The sequence below is a fragment of the Amblyomma americanum genome, chromosome 10 (genome assembly GCF_052857255.1).
Source record: "Amblyomma americanum isolate KBUSLIRL-KWMA chromosome 10, ASM5285725v1, whole genome shotgun sequence".
Taxonomy (NCBI): domain Eukaryota; kingdom Metazoa; phylum Arthropoda; class Arachnida; order Ixodida; family Ixodidae; genus Amblyomma; species Amblyomma americanum.
This window is the reverse complement of record NC_135506.1, coordinates 89388936-89410881: the sequence shown is the minus strand read 5'-3', so window position 1 is coordinate 89410881 and position 21946 is coordinate 89388936. Positions and strand designations below refer to the sequence as shown.

Here is a 21946-nt window from a genome sequence, read left to right as displayed (position 1 = left end):
AAATTTTTCTCGAAAATATATGCGCTTTGCAGAGCGGATCAAGGCACTAACTTATTAATTATTAATGGTATTAACCCATGGCATTAAAATATTAACCTCCACGTTTATTTTTTTTCTGCGATGTTGTATTTCCAGTACCTTCGGATGCGCTTTGGGAATGGCGTGGGAATCACGGCTTGCGTGATTTACTTCTTCTTCAGCGTAAGTCGGCTCCATTGTGCGATCCCTGCACGGCTCTGCTATTTTCTGGCCTATGGTGGTTGGCAAAACTTTAAAATAATTTTCGATAACAGCATCTAGGTGCGCTTACTGAAACCATCACATTTTACACTCTGGGAGCAGGCAGGGAAAGTTGCGGACAAAAAAAAAGAAAACACACACAAGCTTGCGCATGTTTTGTATCTTTCTTTTGTTCTCGTCTTTCTCTACAGCGCCATTCCTTCCGGAGCATGCCGCACTACTTGCCAAAACCTTTACGCTTCACTTTACGACCATGCTGGTCAATGCATTGTTTTTTTTGCCAAAATAAATGCCATCTTGCACTTTCACTCAAGGTTATTAGGTGCCTATATTCGAAGGACATGCTAACTGCGGAGCTGCATATGCATATTGCGCCTCTGGAAAGAACCCCATTTTCCCTTGCGTCGAACATGCGTCTACACGGCAAGGAGCATGCACCGCATATTGAGATGGCGACGAGAATGTAGCAGTCGAAGGAATGTCATGAACTCACTACTCAGACGCATATAATCGTGACTCAAATTATTCACCCCGAAAGTCACCGTCACGAGTCACGCAATATGAAGCGAAAAACTATATTCAGGAGACGGAAAACTTGTTTCTTTAAAGTTATAGTACTTTTTACTGTCGATGGCTTCACAGTGGCTGGCATGTAGGAGAGGGGAGGAGAAAGACGTTTACGACACTCCCTTGAAACTATGAAAGAACCGTGGCAATAATTAGTATCGGAGCTTCACCAAATGCAAAGTCAGCTGCGTCCGTTCTTTTTGGCCTCGGCTATTCCAAAGCTTGCCAGTATCCTTCTAGGATCGCTTGCTCCCGGGAAGTGTGATTGATATTGTGCCTCCCTTAGAGCAATGTTCTAGATGGTGCCTGCAATCAAGCAGGCCGTTTTTCATTTTCTATTATTGGTAATCAGGCAGATAAGAAAGTATCCTTTTTTTGCGCGCAATAATGGAGCGGTCGGTTGCAGCAATATGTCTCTGGCCTTCCACACTATACCATAGTAGAAAAGAAGTGAGAGAAATAATAAAGCAGCGAAGATGAGAGCTGACTATGGCGCAGTACAGTCAGTTGCTTGATACTATGTACAGACGGCTTGAAATGGAACGCGATAAATGGGAAAAGTACTACGAGGCTATTTTAGTTCAGATAGGCCGGATATCGAAGCTCTTCACTTTCATTTCAGTGGCCCGCAGATCCTTGCGTGGACCTGTTAATTGCCTCCCTCCTTCCCGTTCCCCTTGCATTTCTTTTCTAGGAGGCAATATTTCCGTGTTTGTTTTGTTTTAGCCTATGCTATTCTAGGTCCGTTCCATTTCACAACGGCAGTACACGATAAAAAAATAGTTAGGTTGACCAGACCTGCGAAAGTGATGCCGCATGCGTTTTGTGGCAAAAACTTGAAAACCGCATTCTGAGGGAAGCCTCGTTTAGAATTCACCTCTTTTTATGAAGGCTGGTTGAAATGCATGTTAGACAACAGTACGGTGGAACACAAACCGAAAGGAAGAAACGGTGAAGGACGAACGCTGACTTGCAGCGAGCTTTATTACATGAAAAGTGAGACTGTTAAAATAAGAAAACAAGAAAACTAAGACAAAGTGTATATTGATTGCAAGAATTGTCTATGTGACAACGCTGACAAGTAATTTCATGAGGATGAAGAAGGGCTAGCAGGCGATAAATCATTAAGTGTTTCTTCAATTCTTCTTTGCAAAAAGTAGTCCAATCATTCATCTGAATAGAGGTATTCGGAGAAAGGCAGAAATAATCTTCGACCAGTACTCCCTGGAGAAGCACTGTAAACCCACGCAATGCCATACCAAGAACAGAAGTGCCATTTTTTGGCACGAATAAGATGAAATGGAAGTAATGCCACCATGTGTCTCTCTTTCTGTGTCCCCGTCCTCTTGACGAGCTTTTTTATCCCAACAATGCCTTTAGCAACTGGCGGAAACCCTGCCACTGTGAAATACTGAAGTATGCGCAAGTGTTTCTGATGTACTCAGTAGCTCGCTTCTCTCGACACAGCATTAATTCATAAAGATGACGGCTGATGCTAGCTGAGAAAAACGTTTCTACATTTCTCTTTACATGACGTAGTGGCACAACCGTTTTCAGAAGCAAAGAACCAGTAATAATGTGTAAATAGGCTCTCGTAATATCTCTGATAAATTTTATCTATTTTTTCTTTCAGCAAACGCTAGGAGCCGTGAGCATCTACAGTGCTGCAGTTGGAATGTCGACAAGTATGGCTCTGACATTTGCGTTTTTTTTTTGACGTCTTGTGCGCTGAAACATCATTACGATATTCCCAAGAAGCTTATTCTGTGCCAAATTTTAAATTGTACTAGAACCTCTGTGTAGCTTTCATTTTGTCAGAATCTGGCAACAAATAGATTTAAATGTGATAGCTCTCGCATTTCTCCGGACCGAAGTTAGGGCGATTATTGTACCGCATCCCAATCATCACCATCATGAGTGCACAGACACCCAAGGCCAGGTAGACCACATGAGTCGTGCTAAATAATTTTAGTAAAGCCATTTTATGTCCCCTTTTTTCTGTCTTCGAACAGATAAACCTATGTGTTCAACTCAGTGTTGAAAGTATTGTCTTTCTAACATGCTGGCAATGCCACTTAAGCGAAAATGACCCATATTTTGCCTGTGTAGTTAAGCACCGGTCAGTTAACCCTGTAGTACTAGTTAGCGTCAGATAAGCTGGACCACTCCGTGCACTGCGGTGAAAACGTTATCATGTAGAAACGTCGTTGTTAAATACTTGCGCGAATGCATTGCATGTGTTTTGCAAGCAAAATGATATCCTGGTACTGCGGACGTTTACCTAGATCATCACAATTTGTTGACTTCTCAAATTTTAAAGCAAAAAAAGTAACTACTGATGTCAGCGTTCGGTATGCTCCAGGAATGTCACTCTTAAGTGCCATTTGTTTCCTACCTTGCTTATCTCTTTAAATCAAGTTCAATACGGCCGAATCGTGACAGGTGCACTTTTCCGTCAGTTTATTATTCAAAAGCACCTTAAATATTCCTTCCCCCAGCTACTCTTTTGTTCAATTTTGTGCAATTAATTCTCAATGTTTCTGGCCAGTGCTCGGTGTTCCCCTGGTTGCGTGCAACGTGCTGATCGGCGCTCTCGGAACAACCTACACTGCACTCGTGAGTTCCCGTCCCACTTATACCGCATAGTCCAGGCTCTCTCACCGTCTCTTTTGCGTTCCCAACCTTTGGATCATGGTTCGTCCTTTGACTCGATAAAACATTTCACATTATTCATTATATCCCTACACAAAGCGACTAACCCTCCTGTACACGAAGTAAGCAAAAATTTAAAGCGAGTAAGCTTCAAGCACGTAGGCATCATGAAATTGTTCAGGTGCAAAGAATTAATACACCGACTCTTCATACTGTGATTGGTCGGCTGCTGATAAAAATCGGGTATAAATTACCAGCGACATTTAAAATTTAAGCGCTATAAGGCGTCGCAAGGATTCGGTACTTCGTAACCCCTTCCTCGTTTACCTCCTATGACTGCATGTCTTGCCCGTTTACTTGGCATATTTACAACATCCACCTTGCGCTCCCTCGCACGGTCCCGTCCCTCAGCCTCTTATCGTAGCACTTATCGCTCCCGTTTCCATCGCTAGCTTAGCTACGCTGATTGTCGCAGAATTTGAGGCGCAGCATTTTTAGTACTATCTCCAACTAAGTACCTTAAGCTTTTATTTCTTTGTCGTCTGAATCGAGTGCAAAGACCAGTGATGAAGTGACAGAAGTGGCCCGGACAAGCGCTTCGTCATTGTCGAAGTGGACTCGACGTGTCTTGGTCAGTGTTCTTCTGCGCTCCTTCTAGGCGCCAGTGTCCGCCTCCAAGCCCAGGCATAGTTTTTAATATTTTTGTCTACAAAGTGTAGCTTAAAATCTCCTTTTCGCTCCTGATTGCTAGAAAAGACCTCTGCACTTTACATCCTTGTTCTGCGAACAATCCGTCAGCGCTATTCGGTGACCTCTTGGCCAATTCACTCTTAAGAGATCTCTTTTTAATTTGCCAGCTTGGCCGAAACGTTAAACCCCAGGCTCTGCCTGTTTGTCCCCTGTGTGCATTCCAGGGCGGATTGCGAGGAGTCGTGTGGGCCGACTGCGTCCAGGGCTTCGTGCTGTTTGCAGCGCCCTTCGTCATCATCGCCAAGATCGCTTACGACTCAGCTCGTCTGGATGTCCCACTGAGGCCTCTGAGGGACATCAGCAGCGAGCACTACTTAAGGTTCGCTAGAATCACTTACGAACGGTTACACTTTGCTGACCCATGCATGATCACAGATTTCTCTATTTTTGGGAAGCGGTGCCGTAAACGGTAAGATCTGCATAACAAACTTAGAAGGCAAGGTTATCGATTTTTTCACGCCGTATTTCGATCTTGCCTTCGCAAAAAAATGCAACCTCTTCATAGGTGCACTGCTTATAGCCGCCACCCGACGCCGTGGCTGAGTGCTCGGCTATTGATACAGAGAATCTGGGTTCAATCCATTACGACACCGAAGGCCGCGTTTCGAATGAGGCGAAACCGAAAAGGCGCCTGTGTTATCTGCGATATCAGCTCACGTAAAACAACCCGAGGTGGTCTAATTCCGGAGCCCTCCACAACGTCATCCCTCATAACCCAAGTGGGGCTCCATGAAGTTAAACGCCACAATTTTCAATTCTTTATGTAGCCACATGAAAAGGCACCCCTCCAACCTTCTAACATCTGCGTTATTCCTGTGCTCCGTGCGATTTGGTGTTTTAGTGCGGTGCTTCAATAACAAAGTTCTGCCAAAGATTCAAGCACTGTTTTGTGGTGAATGGTATTATTTCATAAAGAATTAATTCAAGCGTCTATTCAGTAATAGCTGCAGAATTTAGCTGAAGCAAATGGTCGTGCAGGAAATATTTGCAACGCAGACAAAGAAAAACGGATGCAAAATTAACTTCTTCCGGCAACTTCTCATTTTAATAATACCACGGGTTGTTTCTTCTCTTTTTTTTTGATGCAATGCAAAAGTTTATTCCTAAATGCTACAAATCAGAGGCAAACCTAATAACACGCTACGAGCAGATAACGCTAACATACCGGAAAGTCTGGCAAAGTATTTAGCACGACGCCGCGAACGCTACTAATTTCTATATCCATAAATAAATTGTGACTTTAAAGCAGCTCTGTTGTTCCATCAACTCTAAAAAGTTTGAAATTCCCTCTACAAACTCTGCTTCCCTACATTTTTTTCGCATTCTCGATATTAGAGACCGACGGTCAAGCATGGTGCACAAACTAGTTACAAATGCAATTTATCATTTTATTTTCAGCTGTACAATAATCTTCCTCCGCTTACACATACGTAAAATGTTGGCACTCGCAAGATACGCCCCCTTGTTCAAGAAAGTATGGCGCTAGTTTGATGTAGCATACCGCCGCATTGTGGATGCAGCACCTGCGTGCTATGTCCAAGTACGCCAGCTCAAAAGTTTCGTGTACGGGATATGCACAACGACGGCAAGGCCGGCTAATATAGAACACAGTACTTTCTAGTGATTACTGACTGCGTGTGCGGTGGCAACCATAACGGGCAACAAAACACGCATTAAACTTGTTTAGGCCCACCTAGAAGTGACTCTCAAATGTGTTTATTAAATTAGAAGGTGCCGACTAGACGAAAGAAACCCTTTTTTCTCAGTTCCTGAAGTATAGTCAGGTTCGAAAAGCTTCGCCAAGTTGGCACTTCTCTCTACTCCCACTTAGAGGTTGCATATAACGACTTTGTTTACTGTTCAAAATGTGCTATCATTCCACTCTTCAAGAACGTTTGCAGCAACAGAGCGCACACACATCACGTCACCTAAATTACCGTCACACCAGTCCTGCCTCGTACAGTTAACGGCTGGAACCCGTTCCCGAGGCGCTAATGTGTAACCAAGATATTGGTACGCTTAAGGCGGCTCCAAATGCTCATTACAGTGTTCTAAATTTTTCCTGCTGAACTGCGTGCAACTACCTTCAAATTTCCTCCGCCAGAGGTGGATAGCAATGGCCAAGATATCCATCACGCTGCTTACCCTCGCAGCTGGCGAGGCCTGGCGACCACAGCGTCAGCGCAGCCTTTTTACTTCCGGCAATAACGCTAGATGGGTTATCCCTGTCTGTCCTAACCGAATAAATTAATTTATAGTCCAGCCATATTATGAACACCACTCACTTCTGTAACGCCCGAGCCAGACCCTGAAGGTAAAGAAAAGTGTGTCAGAGGATCATGGAATTATCTCAAAGGTGTCGCGTCAAAAGAAAGACGATTTCGAGTCGAACAATTGCTCATTCTGAATAGAAGCGTTAAGATATGTTCAGAGTAAGCAACATCGCAGCGTTCAAAGGCCCGTTACCCAAAAAATTTGTATTCCGCGAAAATAGGAAAAATCACTTCGCAGACGCGGAAACAGATTTTTTTTTTCACAGTCACATAAGGCTTAACCTACCCTAAAGAGTAGAATGCGATAATATTACAGATCCCTGCCTGCGCAAGTACTCCTTCTCTGTCTCCTAGGTTCTTGGTTTGGTTTATGGAGGTTTAACGTACCAAAGCGACTCAGGCTATGAGAGACGCCGTAGTGAAGGGCTCCGGAAATTTCGACCACCTGGGGTTCTTTAACGTGCACTGGCATCGCACAGCACACGGCGCTCTAGAATGTCGCCTCCATCAGAATTCGACCGCCGCGGCCGTGATCGAACCCGCGCCTTTCGGGCCAGCAGCCGAGCACCGTAACCACTCAGCCACCGCGGCGGCTCCGAGGTTCTGCCTACATGCCCATATATGCGGAATTCGTCATTCTATAGCTTGCTTCCATAGATCGCGGACAGACCTCATTCCAATACTGGCGGAACTACGCAGCGCTTAAGCGATGCGCCACTCCCATACAAAAATTTATTTAGACAGTCTATAGACTGCCCATAGACTTCTGTTTATAAAATCTATAGGCTCTCTACAGACAAACCCTAAAGAAAAGTATATAAGCAATACAAATCCTATAGAGAGTCTATAGACAATCTATAGATTAATGGTCATATATTTTAGTAGACATTTGTCTATAGACAGTCTATAGAATATGAATACACAAAAAGGTATATCATAGGGAGGCAATAGAGTGAATCAGAAGTCTATAGACTTTCTATACACCATTTTTATAAGGGCTGTCCAAGCAGGGGGCTGTTTCAAAGGTAGCCACCGTTTGGGACTGTGAGACCCAGGCTTCTCTTCCCAAGCAGCCTCTTGCGAATTATCATTATTTTAACTACCACCTGCCATGGTGGATATGTGGTGATGACGTCACAAGGTGGCGCATCACCTTGCTGATGCACCACCTGTACCACTCGAAACGCCGACGACTCCGTGGTTGCCGCTGAAGGAGACCCTTAACGCTGCCCCGTTAAAACGCTTCAGAGTCCTGAGAACGTTGTTTGCCGGAGGGATTTATAAGCGAAAATAATACTCACGTGCATTTAAGAGAATTGCGTAACAGTGACTAAACGACTGCCACAAAATATTTCAGCACAACAAACCGAATACTCTCGATGTCTCTGAGATAACATGTAATTCAGCACAATTTCGAGCGCCGATCCGGAAGACAAAAGAAACCCTGGTGTGTCTCGGCAAAAAATACGGGTCTGATGAAGCGTTCAGAGTGGCTGTGCATCGGGACAAATGCGTCGACACGACCGATCAGCTGAAGCGGCGAGCAAGCTTGACAGCCGTTACGGCCTTTTCCGCTCTTAATATCAGCTGGAACGCCGCCGAAGATGCGTTCCTAGTTACCGGCAGCATACCTCCGCCATGCAGCGCGAGTCGTCATGACTGCGCATTGTCAGCCGGCCGAGTCAAGAGTACCCAAATAGGAACGCTGCGGGTAAGGTGCGCATCTCACGTAATTTAGATTGCGGGAGTGCTTTCTTATGCGAGAGCATAAGGAGTTCGGAGGGCCATCTGCCGATGTCACCGTCTCATGCTACACTTTATGACATCACATATGTAGTCGCCGTCGGTTACACATGATGCGTAGTCATGACAAGCATGTTATGTCAATCATGACTCGTCATGACAGAGCGCGCGTGACGTCACGTACTACGGACGTAACCAAAGCAAAGGAAGTGACGACCTGAACAGTACTGAAGCAAGACTGAATGGTGGGCCAGTTGGTACGACATGTCGAAGAATAATTTTTACCAGCCGAAAAAAGACGAGGGACAAGACGAGAACCAACGCAGGACAAGGCTGGACTAACAACAGACTTTATATTGCGCCCATTCCTTCGAGTAACCGTCACGCATGCGCCAAACCAAAACAAACAACCTACTTTTAATCGCTTAAGAGGTCAATCTCTTTCGTTGAGCCCAATCGACGGGGTACTGACGCAAGATTCACCACGTTTTTCTACTAGATAGGCCTCAAGAATTTCACGTGCTTTTCTTGTTTTTGTGTGGCCTAAAATGGTTACATGACAATGAGGTGAACACTTCCCGAGGCATCTACTACAATGCAAGGCAAGATTGCCATCTTCACTACTACAAACTTTAGTTCCGTGCTTGCGCAGCCTTTCATTGATACAATCACCAGTCTGTCCTATATAACACTTTCCACAAGTCAGCGGGATCTTATATACGACTTCTGTTTTGCACCTGGCAAACATTGTTCTATGCTTGATTTTGCAGCGTTTCTTCTTATCGTCGGGCATTATTCGTGCGTAGAGACCTGAAAGCTTAAGAGGGGCAGAAAAAACCACGTTAACGCCGTGGCGCTCGGTGACAATTTTTTTCATTGTGCGCCACTTTGTGCAGGTACGGCATCACTTGAACTCTATTCCTTTCTTCTGCAGTAGCCTTCTTTTCTTTCTTGGCCCGGCTGGTAAAAAATATTCTTCGACCTGAACAGACGTCACTAAAGTCGAAATGCAACCTAATGTGACATCACTGAATCGGGAGTGCTGCGACAACGCCTCGGTGGTCATTATGGTGAAAAACAGTGCTAGCTAGACGGAACAGACAACAGAAGGAAGACTCTACGCACTCTGACTGGCAACTCAAGGTATGCTAGTGCTATCCCAACCAAGGCGGTGCATTGTCAGGCGTACACTAATTTTTTTCTTCACTGAGAATCGCTCGGCTTGTAGTGGGGCTATACGTCTACATTCCATAATGGAGACAAGTTTCGCAGCATTAATAAAACGCACACAGAAGACAAGGAACAAACAAGACAGGACTTATGAACTTATTATGAACTGCAACCAACTAGCCCAAACCACCGTGTTACTTCAACGTCTACATTGGTTCGTTTTGAGAGCATAATTTCGCGTTCAGTACCTCTATAGCTCTATGATGTTGAATGCGTCCAATTCGGCAATATCAAATTGTGTCCTAAACCAAAGTATTAAAAAATGATTAGTTAATAATAGGTAACTAATAAACTTTTACCTACCTAATACCACGAATATAATTTTCGCCACGTTGTACAATCCACTGGTACAGGCCGCATTCTCGTATCATTTACTTCTGTTTTAATGAGAAATGTGTACTAATTGGAACGCATAACCTGATACCGAGAAAATCGTTTCGTGTTCAGCTCGTTGGTCTCTTTTGTCCCTTCAGGCTGGAGTTTGACATGACGAGCGACGAGACCATGTGGGCCAACGCCGTTGCCAGCGTCCCCTTCCACCTGGTGCGTGAGGGCATGGACCAGATGGTCGTGCAGAGGTTTCTGGCAGCCAGAAGCTTCCGGACAGCGCGCAGGTAATCACTCATATTCATGCAACTGTCAATCCGATATTCAGGGCCGGAATATGTAGTACGGGGAGGCATATGTGAATGTGCCCCGTATTTCCTTCTCTCGTTGTTTTGTCTGGGTTGTTTTCATTATAGACACCAAGCCGCCCGCACTTCCGCTCTTTTGGATCCATTGAATTGCCGGTGCCGACGGACAGATTCCCGTAATAACACCGGCGTGGAAATGTTCAAAAACAGATAAAGCTTACACAATACTAGGCAGGCCAACAATGAACGCGGCAAAACAGTGAAAAACAAAAAAAAACAAAGCAAAACACAAAGCAAAACAACAACCAAAAGAAAACAAAAAAGAAAACAAAACAAAATTGGAAGGGTAGTGGTTGAGGCGCATCACATTGCGAAGGCATGTGACTCATGTGTGAGCACCCGTGACTTTAATTGCACGAAAAAGAAATGTCTTTCCTTGATCGCGCTGAAAACCTTCTGTTGCATCTACGTTGCACATGATAAGGTCAAAGCACCTGCATTCTTTCTTATGTTTCATCTTCATGGCCTCTTTAACCCTTTATAAGGCGCAAAAAGATAAGCAAAGAAATTAAGTTTTTTAATGAAAAATCTGTTTATTCAAATAAAAAAAACGTGTTTCAAGCAACTTTGAATAATGTACATCGTTTTAAAGCTTTTACCAGTTCCACTCTGCCTTAGTTGAGACGCTTTTAGCAAATTTTAACGCTTTTTTGGTTTGCCCCATGATCACGCTTTTTAGCGTTTAGCCACACTACGTACTGGCGAACAAAACTGTGCAAGATTTTATCTGTTTTTAGTATGCGACACGGCTTTTATTTCGTTGTTTTTTAGCGCTTTTTACACGCTCGCCTGCCTCCTGATCAGGGGTTTTACTTTTCGTGTTCTTTGCTTGCTTTTTATTTTGTTTTTTGTGTTTTTGTTTGTTTTCTGTTTGTTCTTTTTGTTATTTACTGTTTAGCTTAGTTACTTGTTGGCTTCCCTAGTATAATACAACCTTTGTCTGATTTTATCTTGTGACTGCTTTTGCTTCGGTGTTTTTAGCACTTCTTGCGTGATCACCTGCCGTGACTTTTGTTTTGGACATCCCCCTTTCCCGTGTGGATGAAATAACTGTACTTCTCCCCTTTCCTCCCCCCCCCGTTTTTGCTTCGTGCTTCATTGGCTCCCTGACTGTCACGTGGTTTGTTATGGCTTTATAATATGGGGGGTGGCTTATAAATACTTCGTAGTCAGCGCCCGTCCGTTGTTTGTTTCCGCTGTGTTCTGCGCTGTTAATTTGCGCTGTCCTCTAATTTTTCAACTATGAACCAACTGGCCTAAACTGAAATTTTAGTCTCAAGTGATTGCTGAAATTTTTTTGCTAGTACAATAGATGAATGAACAGTGCTCCGAAAAACATTCGCGCTAATTAGTTACAACTGTGAGCAGAAAAGAGGTGGAATGATTTATTCATGGTTTAGACACCACATGGTTCAGCTGTAATTGGGAATATATCATGGTAACTATGACAAGGTGCACTGAGTAACGAAACATTGTATGTTACAGAAACGTTTTGTGTAAACGTTTCATTAAGGACGGACGTGATCCGATTACAATGTGTACAATTTCCGGAGTTGTGCACAAGGAATATGTGTCATTTTTGTGATTAATGACGAACCACAATTTCTTAGTATCATTTGCTAACGTGGACAGCAGGGACAGCAGCGTGTGGCATAAAAAGTTCTTCCTGGTGTTCTTTAGCGCTAATACGTATTCGCTGGAAGCTAGTTTTTAGGCGCTTCAACGAGCTGCACCCAAAAATACTTGGCTGCACTGCACAATCTCTTCTATTCATTTCAAAGGCGTCTTACGTGAGCCTTATACCAAGTAGAGCACGGTTTGTCGATTATAGTGCAAAAAGGAACGTACTTTTTTATTAGGAAGCACCTGTTTCTACGAACACCCCTTAATTTGTTTCTACTGTACTACTCACGAAGACCTCGCGAAAAATGTCTAGAAGTGAGTATAACTCGTTGTTAATCGCGTCAAAGTCTACGTTATTGTTATTAGGGATAGTCCCTGGTCTTTTTAAATGTTTACGTTATGCTAAATTTCAGTGAAAACAAAGAATAGTCACACTTTCCTCGAATGAGTGATGTTGGAAACTAGGTGGAAGGAGCTGTGTAGCGGGTGTATTAGATAAAAGAGTGTTTGGTTCTTTTGGGCTCAGTGATAAGCTGTTCGAGAAAAAATAAACGAGCACAATTCTGAAAATTCCTCAGCTAACGTGGAAGTTGAATACATCGAGGGACAGTGTTAGACCAGGTTATGTTTGGAATATTAAAATCTCCGAACGGAAGTAATGGGGAGCTTGGATAACGATAAGAAACGGTGTTAATTACGTCATGTAATTAACAATGTTCTGTATGTAGGTAGAGGCCGGTGACAGACCCCGATAACAACTTTCTTACGACTTAGAACCACGCATGCCCAAACAGTTTTAAAGGGGTGTTAGCATGGATGCTCTGTGAAGCGAAACTTTTCTCCAACCTTCTCCTTGCCGCCCAACTCCGTGGCAGCGATAGATAGAGAAATTGCTTGAGGCAAGAAAAAGTTCGTGGTCATGAATTTGAGAACGCAGCCAGGTCTCTGTTAGTATTCGATATCAGAGCTGCAAGTATAGATGGCCAAGTTCATATAATACTGCCGATTTTAGTAAAAATAACGTATGTCTTTGAAGAAGAACGTCCAAATCCTGTCGAGCGCCCTGCGAATTGAAGTGTGCGGAGATTGTGGGATTATCATTAACTGAAGGCAATTGTTTCACATGTCCTTTAACAGACTTAGATTGCGAATCACACACGTAGTATTTACTATTCACTGGTAGTTTGTATCTTAGGTGAAACGAACCGGTGTCTGATTCCCTTTCGGCAAACTCTTAATTTCTTTCAAGCGTGACGTATGGCAGGTGAACAATGTGGATTAACTGCGACATCATTCTCTTTTAGCTTTGTACGGGCGGAATGGACCATCTCTATGACTTTGAAATTCGAAATGTTCACAAATATTGGGCGTTGTGTTTCTGGCGAGTACTGACCTAGGCGATGAGCGCGTTCAAAAGCTTGAGTATGAAGGAGTGTCAAGCATGCGAGAAAATATCTTTTATTTTTCTTGTGACTCGGTCCACTATTTCCGGCTGTCATCTATTCCATAACAAACAATGTTGCTGCTTCATGATATATCTTGAAGTTCGGTCAGCCGAGATTGCAAACAGGCGGAATTTAAAGACAATGATTGTACTAAGGTTTGAACGGTAGCTGTTTCGTGGTAAATTTGCTGGAGGGAGTTCGTTTTGTGACTGGATTTGATAGCTCTCATGTCAGTGACCTCATCGCTCTGCCTCTTTTCTGCTTGCGCCGATTGAGCCTGAAGATCTTCTAAAAAACAAAATATGAGGGGTCCTGGGTTAAACTCAACATCTCCAGAGCAGCGTAGCGAAACGACCATTGAAAAAAAAATCAAGAACAATATCACAAAGCCCTCGTGGGCGCCGTAACAAAACTAAGGAATGGTAATCACTCCTTCTGGCGTACATAGAATAAACATTGTACCCCTGTAGTGCGCGAAAGCGCGAAGCGTAAGACATGACCACAGACCTTTGGGCAAAAAGCAGTCGCACTCTTCCCGCAAAGTAGAACAATAAATTTTACCAGCTGAAGAAAGACGAGGAACAAAAGGAGAACTACACAGGAGAAGGCTGGACTAACAACTGACATCCTTATTGTGCCCATTCCTTCTAGTAACCGTCACACATGCACCAAGCCAAAGCAGACAGCCTACGTTTAATCACCCAAAAAGTCAATCTCTGTCGTTGTCAGCCCAAGGACTCTTGCCGTACGACCCTAACCACTCTAAATTAGTCAAGCGAAGTATTGCTAAGGCTTGTTTTCAAACGCAGTAAAAAGAAGTTGCTGCCACACTGTCTCAGCTAGTGTTATGACGCAGGCCAATCGCCTTTCTGGTGCGGGCTTCCCTACAAAAATGGTGAGAGGAGTGGCTGAATCTGTGCTCAAGGAATTTAATTTCAGGGCCAAGAAAGAAAAGAAGGCTACTGCGGAACAAAGGAAGAGAGTTCAAGTGGTGCCGTATCTGCACAAAGTGGCGCACAATGTAAAGAAAGTCGCAGAGCGCTAAGGCGTTAACGTAGTTTTTTCTGGCCCTGTTAAGCTTTCAGGTCTCTGCGCACGAATAATGCCCGACGATAAGAAGAAACGCTGCAAAATCAAGCATAGAACAATGTTTGCCAGGTGCAAAACAGAACACATATATAAGATCCCGCTGACGTGTGGAAAGTGTTATATAGGACAGACTGGTGATTGTATTAATGAAAGGCTGCGCAAGCACCGAACAAAAATTGGCAGTGCATAAATCTCTCACTTCATAGTTTTTATGCCCTGAGGCAATAAACATCGCTTCAAAAAAAATTCGTGGTGGGGAAGATGGCAATCTTGCCTTGCATTGTAGTTGATGCCCCGGAAAGTGTTCCCCTCGTTTAAACCATGTAACCATTTTAGGCCACGGAAAAACAAGAAAAGCACGTGAAATTCTTGAGGCCTATCTGATAGATAAACATGGTGATGCTTGCGTCAGTTCTCCTTCTATTGGGCTGACAACGAAAGAGATGGACTTTTTGGGCGACTAAACGTAGGTTGTCTGCTTTGGCTTGGCGCATGCGTGACGGTTACTCGAAGGAATGTGCAAAATAAAGATGTCAGTTGTTAGTCCAGCCTTGTCCTGTGTAGTTCTCCTCTTGTTCCTCGTCTTTTTTCGGCTGATAAAATTTATTCTTCAACATGTCATACCAACTGGCCCATCATTGAGCCTTGCTTCCTGCAAAGGAAACTTTTGATCGTGTTCCTCCCTTGCGACTCTTCTGTAAATTTTCTTCTCTCAGCCTCGACCCATTAATCGTATCATAGATCAAATGATTCCTCACTGACCGCTTTCAGTTCACCATCATAGGAGGGCATCCTTCAGCCCCAACCAAGGTTCTTTCTGGCGTTCCACAGGGTTCAGTCCTTGGCCCGCTTCTTTTTCTCATCTATATTAACGACCTCCCTTGTGGCATTTCATCATCAATACGTCTCTTCGCAGATGACTGTGTCCTCTACCACCGAATTTCATCTCAAACCGACCAGACCACGCTTCAGGACGACTTAATTTTAATAGATGACTGGTGCAATAAGTGGTTTATGCAGCTTAATATCTCAAAATGCAAGTTTATGCAAGTTTCGCGCAAACGCTCTGACATCACCCACGTGTACTCTTTAAACTCAGTCAATATTTCTCAAGTACTAACGTATCGTAACCTCGGTATCCTAATCTCAAGCAATCTAAGCTGGTCCGAGCATATCATTAAACTGGTCGCTGAGTGCTCCAAAACACTGGACTTTATTCGAAGAATATTATCGTTTTCGCCCTCGACCGTCCGTAAACTGGCATATGAAACCTTCGTACGATCCAAACTCGAATACTCATGCGCAATCTGGTGTCCACATCAGACTTATCTCATCAACTCTTTGGAATCTGTGCAGAACAGCACCACTCGCTTTATATCCTCAAAACACGACTACAAAATCAGTATTAGCAGTATAAAATCATCACTGGATCTCCCCTCATTCGTCTTTCGCCGGAGGATATCACGACTATGCCTCTTTCACAAGATATTCTATCATTTCACGCCTCTGCGCCAATCTTTTCTTCACCCACCAGCACGTTCATCTCGACGCTTATTCAATAGCTTAAGTATACAGCGCCTGCATGGATCAACATCTGCTTTTAATAAGTCATTTCTACCAATTGCAAAACAAGAATGGAATGAATTGTCAGATTGTACTGTCATGGAAAGTGACCCTGTCAAATTCAAAGACCGGTTACTGTGTCTGTGAACATTAAATTTGTCTATATTTCTTTTTTCGCCCTTAGTTTTATGTGCTTGAGAAAACTCGTTTGTAAATCCCCTTTTCGAATCGATTGTTTTTTGTAACTGTTTTAATTGTGTTCTCATTTGATGTTACTGATTGTTTTCGTTGTCCTAATTGCCCTCATTGTATGTCTACATATATATATATATATATATATATATATATATATATATATATATATATATATATATATATATATATATATATATATATGTGTGTGTGTGTGTGTGTGTGTGTGTGTTTTACTAGATTTGTTTTTCTTTTTTTCAACCTCTTTGGCTTTGTTCTTGTATTGCCCTACGTACGTCACCCCCCCCCCCCCTTATGAAATACCCTGTGAAGGGTCCTTAAGGTATCAATAAATGATTATGATGAAATCTTTTAGCGATTGACGATCCCTTTGAGACTCGAAGTTCAGCAAATGTTTTGGAGTTCTTGGAGAAGAATCATAAGAAAGGTCTTTCGGCCGGCTCTTTTGACATAAAAGATTTATACTACTCCTTGCCACAAGAAAAACTCCTCAGATGTGAGGAAGAGTGCATTGATTGTTTTGGGTCAACAGCTTTTCTGAATGCAGCAGGTTTGTCCGTAGAAAGTTTTCTGGAATTGCTTTCATCTTATCTCAGGTCAACTTACATTGAATCGAATTACCAAGTTTTCATTCAACAGCAAGAAATTTGTACGGCCTGTTGTATTGCCCCTGTTCTTAGTGACATAGTTTTAGCCCATTGTGACAGAGTCGTTTCTGACCGCCTGAAGGTTTTTAACAATGTGATTCTTTTAATATACGTTGATGATTTTTTAATCTTACTACAAGAGTGCAGAAATTTTCTGGTCACTGTTAACCAGCTTTTAGCCCTTTCTGGGGATTGTTTTAATCCTTTAGAACTGACGCATGAAATTCCAAGAGATGTCGTTTTACAATTTTTAGATTTGAAGCTAATTTTCACTGAGAAATCTGCGTGTTGGGAGAATCATCCAAGGGCTAACAATCCTCTTTTACCGTTTCATAGTAGTAGTAGTAAAGACGTTTATTCGACCATAATTTATAGGCCGAGCATGTCGACCGCCTGGGCGACCAGAAGCCGCTGTTCTTCTTCCCCTTCAGCGCCAAGCCAGTCGAGCCAGGTGGTGATGGATAGAAAGGGTGGGGGGAAGGAACCCGACTGCTGAGCAGCCGGGCAATAGAAGAGGCAATGGGCCAGGTCCGCATAGATGCAGGGGCAGTTGGGACAGGAAGGGTCCGATCGATAGCGATAGAGGAAGAGGCGGGACGGGGTGATAACTGCATTCATCTGAATGTGCCGAAGAAGCCGAGACTCCGGCACCGTGAGTGATGGATGAGGAGGAGGGTAAAGGCGTTTGTCGAGGCGGAGCTCAAGGTAGACCTCTTTTATGGTGCGGCGAAGGGTGAGCCTCCCACCGTCCTCCGAGGGCTTGGGCCAGGGGATCAACGGTGCCCGGAAAAGTGTGTCGCGGGCGAGCTGATGAGCCAGCTCATTGCCGTCAATCCCTGAATGCCCAGGGACCCAGCGGAGGAAAACGATGGAAGGCTGCAGTGCGGAGACCGCTCGTTCGACCTCCTGTTGGAGAGAAGGGGTCAGGGTGCGTTTCTGTATGTGGTGTATAGCGGCTTGTGAGTCTGAATAGACTGTGTACTCTTGGAGAGAGGGAAGGAGGGCAAATGACTGGAGGGCATGCGCAATGGCGAGGACCTCGAGGGACAATGCGTCTGGAGGGTGTAGATACGGCCCGCTGGTGTGGGTTTCAGGAGCAGGGAGGTGTGGATGGTACAGGGCGTAGCCGCAGGAACCTCGAGGAGCCACGAAGGAGGCATCCGTGTAAGCTACACCCTGGGTATCAAAGAGAGGAGAATGGTGCTGTGCGGCCGCATGACGACGTCCGGCGTGCAGGACGGGGGACATGTTGGTCGGGAGGGGAAGGATACGAAGATTGGGAGCGGGGGTGGGAATAGGAGAGGTAAACGGGGAGATTGGAATGGGCGAGATACCCGCTTGAGTCAATAACCACTGACCCTGACGGGTAAGGGAAAGCCGGGCAAGTTGCAAGTCACGATGGAGACTGAGAAGAGAACGAAGAGGATGGAAGAGGCCTGTGGCAAAGAGCTTAGTGGTAGAGGTAGTGATAGGGAGGTTGAGAGCTGCCTTGTAGAGGCCCACAAGGGCAGTCTCGAGAGTGTTAAGTTGAGTCTGATTGAAGGAAGCGTAGGGTGCAAAGTACAAGACTTTGTTGAGGGCCAGCGCGTGGGCAACGCGGCACGCGTGAGCCTCGTGGAGACCTGAGCGTCGAGTGACCACGCGCCGCAGGAGGTGAGTTACAGAGTGGCAGGTGGTGACAGCGCGGTGGAGGGCTTGCACATTCTTAGCCGCATGCAAAGGGAAGCCAAGAACTTTGCACTGTGTGACGACAGGAATGGGAGAGCCAGAAAGGTGGAGAGAGACGAAGTGGTTGTGTGAGCGCTGGTAGGAGGAATGGTTGAGAAGGAGAAGCTCGGATTTCTCAGGAGCAGGAGAGAGGCCAGCGGTGGTGAGAAAGGAGTCGATGAGATCTAGGCCACGTTGCAGGGTGTCCTGTACGTGACCGGGAGAGCCAGATGAACACCAGAGAGTGATGTCATCGGCGTAAAATATATGATGCAGGTCGGGAATTTCAGCTAGCTGGGAGGCGAGAGGGGCCATAGCGAGATTGAAAAGGGTAGGAGAGAGAACAGCACCTTGAGGAGTGCCACGGGTGAGGTGGTGTGGGTTAGACAAGTGGGTATCTACACGAAAGCGAGCCACACGTTTAGAGAGGAATGAGCGGATATAGGAGTACATGCGGGAGCCACAATCCAAAGAGGCGAGTTGAGAAAGGATGTGATCGTGGCAAACACCGTCAAAGGCCTTGCGAACATCGACAGTCACAAGTGCGTAAATTTGAGTGGGTGTAGGGGACAGGAACGTTTGCTGGAGAATCAGAAACATGTCCTGTGCACAGACGCGGCGTCGGAAGCCAATGAGAGAATGGGGGAAAAATTCCCGTGCCTCAAGAAAATCAGAGAGGCGAGTCAGAGCCATTCGCTCAAGGGTCTTACCAACGCACGACGTCAGGGAGATTGGGCGGAGGTTAGAGAGAGAGGGAGGTTTGCCCGGCTTTGGAATCATAGAAATAAGGGAGGATGTCCAGGAGCTCGGCAAGCAGCCGCTCTCCCAGGCCTCATTGTAGATTTCAAGGAGGAATTCTTTGGCGCAGTCAGGAAGGTTACGAAGTGTGGTGTATGTAATGGCATCCTCACCGGGAGCCGAGCGCGTAGAATTAGCAGCCAGAGCAGATTCGAGCTCCCGGAGAGTGAAGCATTGGTCCAGATCGGGGTTAGGTCCACCTGAGTACACCGGGTAGGAGGGTGCCAGAGGGGGCGGGATGTAGAGAGAGGCGAGTTGATCAAAAACTTCGGAGGGAGTCCCCTGAGTGAGGGCTTTAGCTAGAGTGGGAGCAAGGGCAGGCTTATTGCCAAGGAGGGATTTAAAGAGAGACCATGCGGATCGCGAGTGCAATGCAGAATCAAGGCCATCACAAAGAGCACTCCAACGAGAGTGCTCGAGGGAGGCGCAGTGGGCGACGATCTCAGCCCGCAGAGCAGTGATCCGGGAGGAAAGTTGGGCATTGTGTGGTTGGGAGCGAAAGGAGCGTTGAAGACGTTTACGGCGACGCCATAAACGGATAAGGTATGGATCTGGGTCCTGGATTGGGTAACGAGAGCGAACGCGACGGCTACTGGACGTGAGCGCTGCAGAGATGCGCGACGTCCAGTCGTCGTAGGATTGAAAGGAGTCGGAGGCGAGATTAGTGCGAAAAGCATGCCAGTCAGTGTGAATAACCGGATGACAGCGAGGGATGTGGGAAAGAGAGGTGGTGATATGGATGAGAAAGTGGTCACTTAGAAGAGTTTCGGCTGTCACCTGCCAGTGAAAGGAAAGTGAACCCCGAGAGAAAGTGAGGTCGGGTGTCGTGGGGCGTTGTGAGGCAATGCCCGCTCGAGTAGGAGAGCCAGGAGTATTAAGAAGGGTGAGGTGGCGTTCCTGGGCCAGACAATGCAGGAGGCGGCCGGGTTTGAGGGTTTGTGGGTAGCCCCAGAGTGTGTGAGGGGCATTAAAGTCACCACCAAAGAGGAGATGGGAGGTAGAAGGAAGAGAGTGAAGGAATTTGCCCAGAGCAGAGAATAAAGAGGAAGTGACAGGGGGTTGTAAAAAGACAAAAGGACGAGTGAGATGCGGGAAGAAGGGTGGTAATAAACCACACAAACTAAATATTTAAGGAGGGTGGAGGGGATGTCAATTTGCTCTACGAGCACGTCACTGCGTACATAAATAGACGCAAGTGGCGTGGCCGTAGTGGCATGGTAGGCGCGGTAGCCTGGGACATTGCGGGCCGTCCGGGTCTCCTGGAGAAGGAGAAAATGAGGCAGAGAGGGGCGGGTGAGTAGGTACTGGTGGAGGGGGGTCTTATTGTGGCAAAGATTTCGGCAGTTCCACTGCACAATTTCGAGGTCCTCGCCAAACGCCATTATGAGAGTGGAGAGGAACGCGATGGTACGCGTTCCTTCTTTTTTGCCGGGGGCAGTGACTCATGGACGGATTGGAGCATAGATGTGAAAGATTCCAATTGCTTTGATTGTGCTTGGAGGGTGGTAAGAATCTGGAGAACCGAAGTTTCCAGCTGAACCAAGCGAGTGTGATGTGCCTGTGTGGTGGTTTCGACAAGGTCAGCCAAAGGGGCGACCTGGGCGCTGGAGGAGGGAGTGGGGAACGTGGCAAGGTGCTCATTTAGCTTGTTAAGCTGGGAGGTAAGAGAGGAGGTGGTTGTCTGGAGGGTTTGAGTCAAGGCATGTATCTGCTGTTGTAGATCGTGGGAAATGCGCTGCTGCTCTCGCTGCTGGCGTTCCAGCATTGCGAGCCGGAGGTCGAAGGAGCGGCTCGCGTCAGTCAAGGATGGAGAGGGTGGTGTAGTGGAAGAGAGGGACGCTGGCACCGAGGATCCTTTAACTATGGCGGCAAAGGAGCCTGGTGGTGACGTGATCGGAGCTGATGGATATTCATGATTAGAGGAGGAGGAGGAGGAGGAGGAGGAGGAGGAGGAGGAGGAGGGGGAGGAGGAGGGGGTGGTGGGTTGAGTGGCCCGGCGCAAAGCTAGGCGTCGGAGGTATGCAGCTTTAGCACACTCGCGTTGTTCAGCAAGGAGGAAGGGGCAAGTGGGGTCGAGGGAGGGGTGGGTGTTCACCTGGCAATGAACGCACCAGGGCTGGGCACACACATGAGCGGAAGGGTCAGCGGGTAGAGGAGCAGCACAGCGACGGCACTTTGCCGGAACGCTGTGCTGGGGGCATTGGTGGGCGCGGTGGCCTAGAGTGAGACAACGGGTGCAGGTGGGAGGCTTAGGTTTATGAGGACGGCACCGGAAGGCAACGCGTTTGAAATATACAAAGTGGGGGATGACGGTACCAGCGAACGTTATGAGCACTGATTGAGTGGATCCCATCATGCGAGCAGCGAGAATATCTGTTTTGAAAGATTCTAGGTCATGCATGAGCTCATCAGGAGTGAAGTGGCCACCGGCGTTATGAATGACGCCGAGGCATGAGATGGGAGGATGGGGGGAATAAGTTTTGATGCTGACAGGCTTACCGTGAAGGTGAAGGTGCGTGATAGAAAGTAGGAGGTGGGCGGTGAGAGGAGAATGAGTTTTTAAAAACACAAGGCTTTGGGCTGGCTTGGCCTGAAGGGTGATGTCTGCACTGGTCTTGGAGGAAAGTTGTGCAGCGGAGGTGACTGCGGCGAGCACGTCGTAGAGAGGCAGCTTGGGATTGAGGGTACCAGGAGGGAGTTGTATGCCAACA

At 46.0% G+C, this 21946-nt stretch overlaps 1 protein-coding gene across 5 annotated transcripts in view; it reads left to right on the top strand.

The window, feature by feature from the left end:
* The window catches only part of LOC144106453 (putative sodium-dependent multivitamin transporter), a 101351-nt gene that overhangs the window by 37082 nt on the left and 42323 nt on the right, over nucleotides 1-21946 (top strand). For all 5 annotated transcript variants that reach the window (XM_077639267.1, XM_077639268.1, XM_077639272.1 and 2 more), the window contains 5 exons: nucleotides 136-201; nucleotides 2441-2492; nucleotides 3356-3423; nucleotides 4374-4528; nucleotides 9929-10069. In XM_077639267.1, coding sequence (XP_077495393.1) covers nucleotides 136-201; nucleotides 2441-2492; nucleotides 3356-3423; nucleotides 4374-4528; nucleotides 9929-10069 — 482 coding nt within the window. The remainder of the gene's footprint in view (nucleotides 1-135; nucleotides 202-2440; nucleotides 2493-3355; nucleotides 3424-4373; nucleotides 4529-9928; nucleotides 10070-21946) is intronic.